Here is a 12,289-nt window from a genome sequence, read left to right on the forward strand (position 1 = left end):
TGACATTTTTTTTACCAAAGACATGTGGCCGAATACATTTTGGCCTAAATGTATGACTAAAATTTAGTTTATTGGATTTTTTTTATAACAAAAAGTAGAAAATATCATTTTTTTTCAAAATTTTCAGTCTTTTTCCGTTTATAGCGCAAAAAATAAAAACGGCAGAGGTGATCAAATACCATCAAAGGAAAGCTCTATTTGTGGGAAGAAAAGGACGCAAATTTCATTTGGGTAGAGCATTGCATGACCGCGCAATTAGCAGTTAAAGCGACGCAGTGCCGAATTGTAAAAAGTGCTCTGGTCAGGAAGGGGGTAAATCCTTCCGGGGCTGAAGTGGTTAAAAGAAGCTGATTGGTTACTATGCAGGGCTGCACCAGATTTTGCTCTCTCCAGTTTTAGTAAATTAACGCCTTTGTCGGCTATCACAACTATATTATTTATTATTCTTCATAAACTTTGTAATACCAAAAACATATTACAATAAATACATTCCTATTACTTTTGTGGATGTTTTGTAGTGGATGTTATCTTGTGATGCAGCTACTGATCCGGTATTCTGCCTGGTTACAGTGTAATACATAGTGCAGTTTGACCTACAAAATTATCTAAGATGTCTAACACAGACATCCAGCAGCTCTGTATATTCAAGGCTGTAAAAGGATAATTCATTCAATGCTGAGTGCCCCTTTGCGTGTGAATGAAGAATGTCAAAGTGGGAGGGAGGCTGAAATGTTTCAGACCTTAGCAGGATACCAAAACCAAAGACTTTCAATGGAAAGTGTAAAAACCAAAGGCAGCTGTCATGGTGTATTGATGAGCAAGCATGATCACATCTGAGGTTAGAAACTTGATACCCAATCACAAATGGGCACAGAGGAATGATAGGAAGGAAGGGATAGAAGTGCAAAGCTGCTACGGTAGTAATATTATACATTAGGAAGCCTGCTAACAAATCAGCTATATGATACCTCTGCACAATTACAGAACACTTGCAGTCTCCATCTGTGCTGGAAAATATCCTCACAGTGAAAATAATTTTTTAAATGGAAACTCCAAAAGATAAAATCCTTGTGTGATCACGTCATAAGCATAAAAATATATTTTGTGCTATCAGTTTACAAGAGGTAATTATAAACTAACACTTTTCTTACAGTCAGGTCCAAATTTTGTATTTTGCAATCTTTGTGCCACTCTTCTGCTGCAAACAATGAGCTTACTATTTCTCGTTTGCAAAAGTTTTATTTGAAAGTTAAAATTAACACACAAAGAGTATAGATATGAAAAAGCATACTATTTGATACACCAAGTCTGGTAAAGTGGTATTAATACTAAAAACAAAAATGTAACCCTTTTCTACCTGTCACAGTGGCCCTTTAAAATGTTCTGAATGCCAGGGGGTGGGACAGATCGGCTGATCACAAGACCTATGTGGTTGGCTGTCACAGTGGCCACATGATTGGGTGTGGGTCCCACTGGCTACCAAACATTAGTGGGGACTAAGAACTGTCTCTCACAGCTCTCTCTCAGCAAAGAAACATTGGCCGTCCAGCAACACATGTGTGGTGTTTGGGCATGAAAGGCCACTTTTTTTGCTGCTGCATATATGTGTGTGTGGGCAGCAAGAGGGTAATATATTGCAGCTTACCAGCCCTTAAAGGTAGTGGCTGCATTTTTTTTATTTTCTAGGCCTCTGGTGCCAAACCTGTGGCGCAAGAGCCACATGCAGCCCTTTGGTGTATGGTGTGCAATCTAGCCAAAAACATAGCAGAGCCCTGCACAGCTGCCCCAATTTTTAATATGTCATTGGCTGGGGAGGGTGAGGGAGGGGATGCTAGAACATGTTATATCCTAAATACGGATGTAACATGTTCTAAAGGAACGTATCCTTTAGGCCCATGAAAAAAGTAGGGTCCTCCTAACCATCATGTCTTGAATTGTATTGTAACTGCGCTGCCCCCATTTATTGTGTGAAATTCTGCATAAACATCTGGCGCTATATAAATCCTGTGTTATAATAATAATAGCAATATACATCAAATTTCCTGTTGGTAGTATAGCCCTAAGATGATAATCTCCTACTGCCCAGGAACAGACTGTCTGTTTGGCCCCTATCTTCATATGAAAGATATAAGATGGCACCATAGACCTGAAGTCTATGGTGCCATTAGAAGTGTAGTGTGGGATGAGGCGCAACTTTGTTTATGTTAAAAGTGAAGTTATCTTTTAAATAAGGATCAGTTTATGTCTCACTTTGAGCTTATTTTACAGCTAAGTGAAGCACAGGGTGTAGCTGTTAACCCAGGTGTTCAATATTTAAGCTGGTATTGGTTGTTATAGGTTACTGCATTGCATGCATGATTGTTGCTCCTTGTGATTTCCAATTATACACATAAGGGTTGATTTACTAAAACTGGAGAGTGCAAAATCTGGTGCAGCTCTGCAAAGAAACCAATCAGCTTTCAGTTATTTCTTATTTTATTTTTTTGTCAAAGCTTAATTGAACAAGCTGACATTAGAAGCTGACTCAGAGCTGGATCAGATTTTGCACTCTCCATCAACCCCCAGACCTTGCACATATGTGCTCTTCTGTAGCACAGTTTATTTAAAAAAGCTATAGGAAAGTGGGCTGCTAAATACCATAACTCAAAGAAGCTGCATGAAAAGCCGTGTATTAACCACTTGCTGTTCACAGGTCATTTATAAATGGCCTGGAACTCAAGTGCTTAAACCAGGCTCATTGCTGCTGCTGCAGCATCCATGAGCTTTGCACCTTTTTTTTTCTCAACCAGTACTGTGAAGGCACCACTGTACCTTCACAGTGCTGTGCTTGAATGGCTGGACTGAAAGGCAGGTGAGGCATTAAAGACCCCTGATCTCAATATAAAGAGAATCTGTAACCTTGCATTGTTACACCCTTGCAATAACAATGTGGTAAAAAAATAAATAAATAACGTATTAAAAATATAGATGATGATAAATAACATTTTTAAAAGTAACCCCATCACCTTGGGCACACATGCGAATGGAAATTGCACACATGTATGTAAACAGCTGTTGCACCACGCATGTGATGTATTGACGCAAACACTGGAGTGAAAGCATTAATTCTGGGGCCACATTCACAGTTAACTCTACTTTGATAGCCTCTAAAGGCTTTTTAAGTGTTTCCAATAGCCATTTTTGGGTGCCATCGTTTTTTTTGTTATTTCGCAGACACACACAGTTTTAAAACTTTACATATTTGGTATCTATTTACGTGATGCATCCCTATCTTTTATATCTTCAAAATAAAAAAAAAAATCAGGATTATATAGGGGTTGATTTACTAAAGGAAAATACACTGTGCACTTTGCAAAGTTCAGTTGTTTCAGAGCTTAGTAAATGAGCATCATCCAATCATGTGCAAGCAAAAATGCATTTGATTCATTTATTTATTATCTTTTTTTTTGCTTGCAGGTGATTGGGCATTTTTAGCAAAGTGAAGCTTTACCTCATCACTAAGCCCTGGAGCAACTGCACTTTGCAAAATCTATTGGCCTTTAGTAAATCATCCCTGTTGCATTTGTTTGCACGAAAATTTATTTTAGCATATTTTTATCATGACAATATAGATTTGAGAAACAGTTGCACAAACATTGTGCAAAATAAAAAAATTGCAGATGCCACCATTTTATTCTACAGGATCTCTGCTTTCATAAAATATAATTTTTTAGGTGTTTTAAAAAATTTTCTAGAAAAAAATGCAGATTTTAACATGTGTGGAAAAAATAAAAAAAATGTTGTGAATGCAAAATGGTTTAATATTGTGCTTTGCTTTTTTTGATGGTAGTTATTTTTATCATCCTAAATAATATATCCTGCTCTACATAAAGAATTGTCTCAGAAAATGTAATGTTCTTCCCTCCAGCTTTTACTCAACCTTTAGCAAAACTGAGCCTGGGGAAAGCCACAAGAAAAGGCCTTTTTGTGCAAGGGCTAATAGAGAAGCACATTTGTAAGTAAGGGTGCTCTGAACATTCTAACAATGTACATGCTATATACAGTCATAACTTCCCTGAGTACTGTATACTGTGGAAACAATGTTTTTACTGTGGGGAGTAGAATACATGCATAAATTACTGACTCACTAGAACATTGTTTCATTTGAATTAACCTTTTAGCTATTTTTTTCAGGATGGAAAATTGAGCCCTACTAAGAAAATTATTTTCTACCCAATAATAGTTAAGTGGATGGATAGAAAATGAAGGGGACATAAGTGATCACTCTTTAGTCTATTGTGTTTTAGGCATTATTTTAAAATGATACTGCAATTACATGTGTTTTAAGACAGCACCCGATCCTAAATGCTGTGGTGGGTCCCCAGTAGGTGCTACAACTTACAGTTGCTAATGACAGCCAATTTAGTACAAACGCAAAGAGCCTAATCAATCATCCCCTTGGTCTCCAGTCCTGCTCCAGAGTGCTCAATAAATGTTCTCTGTGCCATTATGTAACACTATATTTCCAAGTCATGGCAAAAGGAATTTCCAGTCATTTATTTCATGAGCATCAACCACTTATGCTATGCTATGTAAAAAATGCAATAGCCTTGTAATTGGAAGATATCATCAGTTATGTTTTGGATGTGATAAATATTTAAAAGTTGTGCTAAAAATTAATTTGAGTTTTCCTACTAATTTACACCTCTGCTAGACATTTTTTGAGGGCCTGAAAAAAATGTGTCAGCTAAAAGGAATATTATTATTATTATACAGGATTTGAATAGTGTCAACAATTTGTGCAGAGCTTTACAACATGAGGGCAGACAGTACAATTACAATACAATTCAATACAGGAGGAATCAGAGGGACCTGCTCATTAGAGCTTACAATCTAGGAGGGAGGGTCAAGTGATACAAAAGGTAAGAACTGTTGGGGGTGGGCTGATGGAAAAAAAAAAAGAGTACAATTGTTAGGTGGAGGCAGGGTAGGCTTTTCTGAAGAGAAAAGTTTTCAAGAATTGCCAAAAAGCGATTAGGAGATAGTCAGACAGACTGGGGTACTGAATTCCATAGGATGGGAGGAGGTGACAAGGGAACTAGAGAATAATTAGGTTGGTATTTTGAGACTAGGTTAGTGATGTATCTGGGGGCAAAGTTGTGGATGACTCTGTAAGTTGTTAGTATTTTGAATTTATTTCATTGGCTGAGTGGCAGCCAATGGATGGATTTGCAGAGAGGGGTAGCAGAAACAGAGCGGTTTGTAAGGTGGATGAGTCTGGCAGCCGCATTCATGATGGACTTAAGGGGGAGAGCCTATGAGCAGGGAGTTGCAATGGTCAAGGCGAGAGATAACCAGGCAGTGGATTAGGAGCTTTGTGGTGTCATTGGTTAGGATAGGATGCATTTTGGAGATGTCGCAGAGGTTGAGGCGGCAAGCTTTGGAAAAGAGTTCAGAGTCCAGGATTACATCTAGCACCCTGGCTTTCGGGGATGGGTTGATGGTTTTGCCATTGATCTTGATAGAAAGGTCAGGGGAAGGGGCACACGGGGGTGGAAATATTATGAGCTCGGTTTTGGACAAGTTGAGTTTGAGGAAGTGGTGTGACATGCAAACTGATATGTCAGTCAGTAAATTACTGATGCATGAGGAGATTGCTGTTGTGGGCTGAGGGGTAGAGAGATAGATTTGGGTGTCGTCAGCGGCATAGAAATAATATTGAAATCCATGGGAGGCTATCACTTGAGCCAGGGATGAGGTGTAGATTGAGAATAGGAGAGGACTAAGAACAGAACCCTGGGTGACCCTGACGGAGAAAGGAAGTAGTTAATCAGTCACTATAATTTAAAACAAATGTACCAGGAAGATTCTCCTGCAGTGACCACCTGATTACTAAAGAAGTTTAAAGAAGTATAAAGTTTTCCCTTTGCCTAGTGAATGAGGTGAAGCTCTTCTTACTTCCATCATCCAACCATGTGCAATCAAAAAGAACATTTCTTTATTTTCCTTACACATGATTGGGTATTTGCAATGTGACTTTTTGCTACATGCGCTAAACTAAAGGAAGAATTCCCATGCAAAGTGAACAGCCTATTTGACTTTTGGTAAATAAACCCCAAAGTGTTGAACCAACACATCTCAGAAGGAAAAGGGTGCTCTATGACTTATGGGGAAGAGGCTGTGGGACTGACATGACTAAAGCATCCTATTAAAAAAAAATAATAGCATACAGATCTTGAGACTGTAAGGTGTGTACACTAAAATGGTTGTTGATTGCCTCATGTATTAGTAATTACTTATCATAAAATAAACAACACCCAACTAAAAAAATGTATAATTTCCCTGAGCGTTTATGTTTGTGAGTTTCATCATGTTCCTTATCTGACCCTAGTGTCTATTCCCTTACAGAATTTCATCATATGTGTCCAGATTTAGCCTCCTAATCTTTATACCGTTGCATATATTTTTAACTATGCTATATCTGCCTTGATGTAACTAGAGCTCTAATGTTCTTTTCCACAGCTGTCAATGAGAGAATTTGGAGAAGGTTTGCAAGAGCAGATGAACTGTATGATGGGAGCACTCCAGGAACTGAAACTCCTCCAGGTCCAGGCAGCTCTAGAGCAGCTGGAAATTTCAGGGGAACAGAACCATCTCCAAAGTATGAGAGCAAATCAGTATTGTCTGAGTGTAACAGAAGCCCCTGAGGTCAGGCATCAATCCAGCAAACAGGCTGCAAAGCCAATGGAAAGTGGGGGAAGTCCAGACAACAGCTCGTTGGCTGACAGCTCACTTAACTTTGTTCCTGTGCCAGGCCCAAAATTAGGTCATCAGGTTTTGTCTGCAAGAGGAAGACAGACTGACATTATATGTACATCATCTTCTGTCTTGCCTCCGGTAGAAACGTGTCCCCCGTTTGAACCACACGCCCCAGGTGCTGTCCATCAAAGCCACCATTTGAACAATGTCACCTATTCATATTTCGGGCAAGAGCAATGCAGTGATGAATCAATATATGATGATACAAATGACTGGACATCTTCACTTATGTCACAAAGCCGAAACAGACAGCCTCTTATCTTGGGTGACAATATATTTGCAGATCTTGTTGGAAACTGGCTAGATTTGCCTGAGATGGAAAAGAAAGGAGAAAAGAATGAAAGCTTACTTAATGCCACTAGATCTCAGGAGATCTACAAAAAGTTCTCCCTTACAGCCAACTTTTTCAAAAAATTCCTAAGAAGTGTGCGTCCTGACAGGGATAAACTTCTCAAAGAGAAGCCAGGCTGGCTACATCCGGAGGCTCAAACATCTCAGATAACTAAAAGGAGTAAGAAGACCAGTAAACAAAAAAGTGTCTTTTATTTCCCATCACAAACTGACATGAAAATCAAAGTTGATAAATCAGGCAAAACTAGAAAATGTATCACAATTAATAAAACATATTCTAAAAACGATCAGAGAAAAGATGATGCCATGTACAGTGGATTTGATATGAACACAGCGGTTTGGGTATAGTCAGTAGTATAATACAATATTTTTTTGATATTTTTAATGCGTGAATGCTGTTGGATATATATTGCATCCAAATAGAATAGACAAAATTGTCTATGTATTCAGCTGGGCTGAGTCCTTATGAAAATGTTAGCCCTTTTTATACTTTTTTCAAATTGCTGTAAATTATATTTTTACTTTATGCATTTGTATGGTAAAACAAAGGCAAGTGTAAGTAGAGAACCAAGCTGGTTCTTGGTACTATTTTATTTCTGTTAAGCATAAATCCCAACTATAATATAATATATTTCTGACAATCTGCCTTGAACAGGCTTGCAGTCCTTCAATGGCTAGAGAGAGGTTAAGGTTTCAAGCCATTTTGCAACCCAGTAATGTATTTAGTGCAATTATAGAACAATGCAAATTGCCTGCTATTTAGCCAAATCTTAAACCTCTGGCCTGTCGAAAAGAGCCATCACAGATGAGATGTCCTAAAGCCTTATAATCCTTAGTACTGTGCTGGCATGTTTTTTTACATATGTCATATGTCTAAAAATGACTCTGATTCTGGGTAACAGGTGGATGTAAAGTCACCACTCGTTCTCAATTCAGAAACAAAGAAATTCTTGTAATGCCTTTTTCTAAATGGATTTTCCACCATTTAACCCATTTTCCTTTTGTATTTAATTTGTTACTCCAGAAATAGATGGAAACCCTCAGTAGAGCAAATATATTTCTTCTGAAAGGGCATTGGGGCTGTATTGTGTAGTTGATTTAGATTGAAATAGTACAAAGAGATGGTCTTAATTTTTTGTTTTCAAAACTGAACTGAAGTTACTAAGTAACAAAGTCAACATTATTTAAATAGTGTAAATTTGTACAAAGTAGTTGATGAAATAGACAATGCTAGCATTGAGCAATAACTTACAAAAAGCATTTAAATAATAAAAAAAAAAACATTTGTTCATTTGCTAAAGCATGCTCTGTGGTAAATGCTACTAAGAATCATAACAAAACAGTAAATGTGACATTCACCAATCACTGCAGGTGAATCAAAAATGGCCAAGATTCAACTGCAGAAAATGTTTGGTGAATATCATATTCACTACTTTATAAATGCATCTGAATTGTTTTTTATGTGTATAGGGTAAATGTGGTAAATAGTTTAGTACTTGTATAAGTAATTTAACACAGTCCTGTGTACGAAAACATTGATTATTGTGATTCTATAAAAAGCACTGTAGGAGCAGCCTTGAGGACCAGGTTTGAATACAACTGCTATGAAAGACATTAAGTTGTAGCCATTATTTTATTGTGGAGTATAACAGTATTAAATTAATGATGTTGCCCAGTCAATTGCAGGTTAAACCAGCCAGGCACCCCATCTCAGGTGGAATTTTCTAGAAATTGTAAAGCAGTTTTACTTTTCCCGAATTCCTACTGCAACAAAGTTTTATTACCTATGACCCTAACAGTAGATCATATTTTTCCACACCCTCTAACACGCTAAATGGTTAGAACAGCTGACAATCAACCATCAGGGGGGACTGACCACAGAGACACAGGGGTGACCACTGTGATGCAGCATTGGGACCTAGTTGTCATCCTGTTTGAAAAGGCCTCAAGGAAAGCAGGAGTAAAAAAAAAAACTACATACTCACCTAGGTGGATGCAGCACTATCAGTCACCGACTCTGCTCTGCCCCTCCAGTGCTCACTGGAGCGCTGGGCTGCATAGGCAGTGGCAGTGGCTGGCTCAGGCTCTTGGCGGCTTGTTGAGAGGCTGAGCCAGTTGCTCATCCAGGCATCTGGGTGGATCCTGACATTAAAGTTAGAATATCTCCAGAGCCTGGACTGACTGAGTGACATCAGCCAACAGTGGACTTTAGCCCACTGTCAACTAAATATGGGTCACAGGAGTGCAGAATGAAGTGGACTCCTGTGACCCACAGGAAAAGTAGGGCCAAAAGAGCAACTATAAAAAAAACTCACACAACTGCATTTACAAACAAATTGAGCAATTTGCATGCTTTCAGCAGGTTTAGGCGCCTAAATTTGCCAGTCTAATAAAAGATATTTAACTTCAAACTAAAATTCTGAAATGCTTGCCTGTCAATACTCGCTATACTGATATGCAAGGAATAGCATAGGAAACAGTGATATCTCTGCTACCTTAGCTGAAATGTATTGATGTAAATAGCTAGCATTAAGAATAAAAAAGGCCCTTATCAACTATACGTTTGCATTTAGAATACACAAAAAATATGCAAGTGGGCATTCTTTATATATTCACTTGTGTTGATGCTGGCTGGATAGACATGCATGTACTAAATATTGGTCAATTTTGTTAAATTCTAACAACTGTACACCACACTAATGAAGGGAACCTGTACTGAGTGAATATGTAGGCTACCATTGCTCTCTCTTGTTCTGAAAATGCAAGTTTATTTGATGTGATGCTGATCGAATAGCTTCAGTACTTTGAGTGAATGACTCAAGTATGTAGATGAAGAGTTCAAACTTTATTCTGATTTGCTAACCTGCATGCTTCAGTCAGGTCAAGACATTAAGCATTCTGAGAGGGAGGGTCAGCAGTAGCAATCATACACAGGTGTCCTTTTACAGAAGAATTGTCTGAACTCCTTGTGCTCTATGACAACAAATTAGATTCTCCATTCATTGCCTCACACTACAAATAAGTGGCCCAGGGGCGCTGCCCCCCTAATCTTCATGCGCTGCCCCCTAATCTCTATGCAAGGCACCGAACGCATAGATTTCTACAAGTTTTTTTTTTTTAAGCACATGATTAGAGCCTAATGCCGCGTACAAACGGGCGGACTTTTCAACCGGACTGGTCCGACGGACTTTCGACGGACTTTTGACAGACTTCCGACGGACTTTTGAATGAACGGACTTGCCCACACACGATCACATCAAAGTCCGACGGATTCGTACGTGATGACGTACGACCGGACTAAAATAAGGAAGTTGATAGCCAGTAGCCAATAGCTGCCCTAGCGTGGGTTTTCGTCCGTTGGACTAGCATACAGATGAGTGTATTTTTCGACCAGACTCGAGTCCATCAGACAAATTTGAAACATGTTCCAAATCTAAAGTCCATCAGATTTTTGACCGAAAAAGTCCGCTGCAGGCCCGAAGGAGCCCACACATGGTCGGATTGTCCGCCGGTTTCGGTCCGTCGCACCAGTCGGGTCGAAAAGTCCGCCCGTGTGTACATGGCATAAGGCTTCAAAAAGGTTGGGAGCAACAAACACAGTCTGAGACAATACTGCCCTGAGTTGTTTTTGTTCATGAACCCTAGAAGTTCCGATTTTAAAATATTTTATGAGACAACTCACAAAATTTTGTTTTAAACTGTTGCTAATTGACAAACTTGTGAATGAAACCGTGAAGGACCTGCAGACGTTCATGAAACTGATTTAAAAGGCATCTATATTTACAGTCAGGTCCATAAATATTAGGACATCGAAACAATTCTAATCTTTTTGGCTCTATACACCACCACAATGGATTTGAAATGAAACAAACAAGATGTGCTTTAACTGCAGACTTTCAGATTTAATGTGAGGGTATTTACATCCAAATCAGGTAAACGTTGTAGGAATTACAACAGTTTGTATATGTGCCTCCCACTTTTTAAGGGACCAAAAGTAATGGGACAATTGGTTGTTCAGCTGTTCCATGGCCAGGTGTGTGTTATTCTCTCATTATCCCATTTACAAGGAGCAGATAAAAGGTCCAGAGTTCATTTCAAATGTGCTATTTGCATTTGGAATCTGTTGCTGTCAACTCCCAATATGAGATCCAAAGAGCTGTCACTATCAGTGAAGCAAGCCATCATTAGGCTGAAAAAACAAGACAAACCCATCAAAGAGATAGCAAAAACATTAGGTGTGGTTAAATCAACTGTTTGGAACATCCTTAAAAAGAAGGAATGCACCGTGAGCTCAGCAACACCAAAAGACCCGGAAGACCACGGAAAACAACTGTGGTGGATGACCGAAGAATCCTCTCCCTGGTGAAGAAAACACCCTTCACAACAGTTGGCCAGATCAAGAACACTCTCCAGGAGGTAGGTGTATGTGTGTCAAAGTCAACAATCAAGAGAAGACTTCACCAGAGTGAATACAGAGGGTTCACCACAAGATGTAAACCATTGGTGAGCCTCAAAAACAGGAAGGCCAGATTAGAGTTTGCTAAACATCTAAAAAGCCTTTACAGTTCTGGAACAACATCCTATGGACAGATGAGACCAAGATCAACTTGTACCAGAGTGATGGGAAGAGAAGAGTATGGAGAAGGAAAGGAACTGCTCATGATCCAAAGCATACCACCTCATCAGTGATGCATGGTGGTGGTAGTGTCATAGCGTGGGCATGTATGGCTGCCAATGTAACTGGTTCTCTTGTATTTATTGATGATGTGACTACTGACAAAAGCAGCAGGATGAATTCTGAAGTGTTTCGGGCAATATTATCTGCTCATATTCAGCAATATGCTTCAGAACTCATTGGACGGCGCTTCACAGTGCAGATGGACAATGACCTGAAGCATAATGCGAAAGCAACCATAGAGTTTTTTAAGGGAAAGAAGTGGAATGTTATGCAATGGCCAAGTCAATCACCTGACCTGAATCCGATTGAGCATGCATTTCACGTGCTGAAGACAAAACTGAAGGGAAAATGCCCCAAGAACAAGCAGGAACTGAAGACAGTTGCAGTAGAAGCCTGGCAGAGCATCACCATGGATGAAACCCAGCGTCTGGTGATGCCTGTGCGTTCCAGACTTCAGGCTGT

At 39.2% G+C, this 12,289-nt stretch overlaps 1 protein-coding gene across 2 annotated transcripts in view; it reads left to right on the forward strand.

Annotated features, from left to right (window-relative positions):
• Positions 1-11,003, forward strand: part of INKA2 (inka box actin regulator 2) — a 55,436-nt gene extending 44,433 nt beyond the window's left edge. For both annotated transcript variants that reach the window (XM_073615738.1, XM_073615739.1), the window contains exon 2: positions 6,502-11,003. In XM_073615738.1, coding sequence (XP_073471839.1) covers positions 6,502-7,497 — 996 coding nt within the window. In that variant the 3' untranslated portion in view covers positions 7,498-11,003. The remainder of the gene's footprint in view (positions 1-6,501) is intronic.
• Positions 11,004-12,289: the final 1,286 nt, after the last annotated feature.

Source organism: Aquarana catesbeiana, linkage group LG02 (assembly GCF_042186555.1).
Source record: "Aquarana catesbeiana isolate 2022-GZ linkage group LG02, ASM4218655v1, whole genome shotgun sequence".
Lineage (NCBI taxonomy): Eukaryota > Metazoa > Chordata > Amphibia > Anura > Ranidae > Aquarana > Aquarana catesbeiana.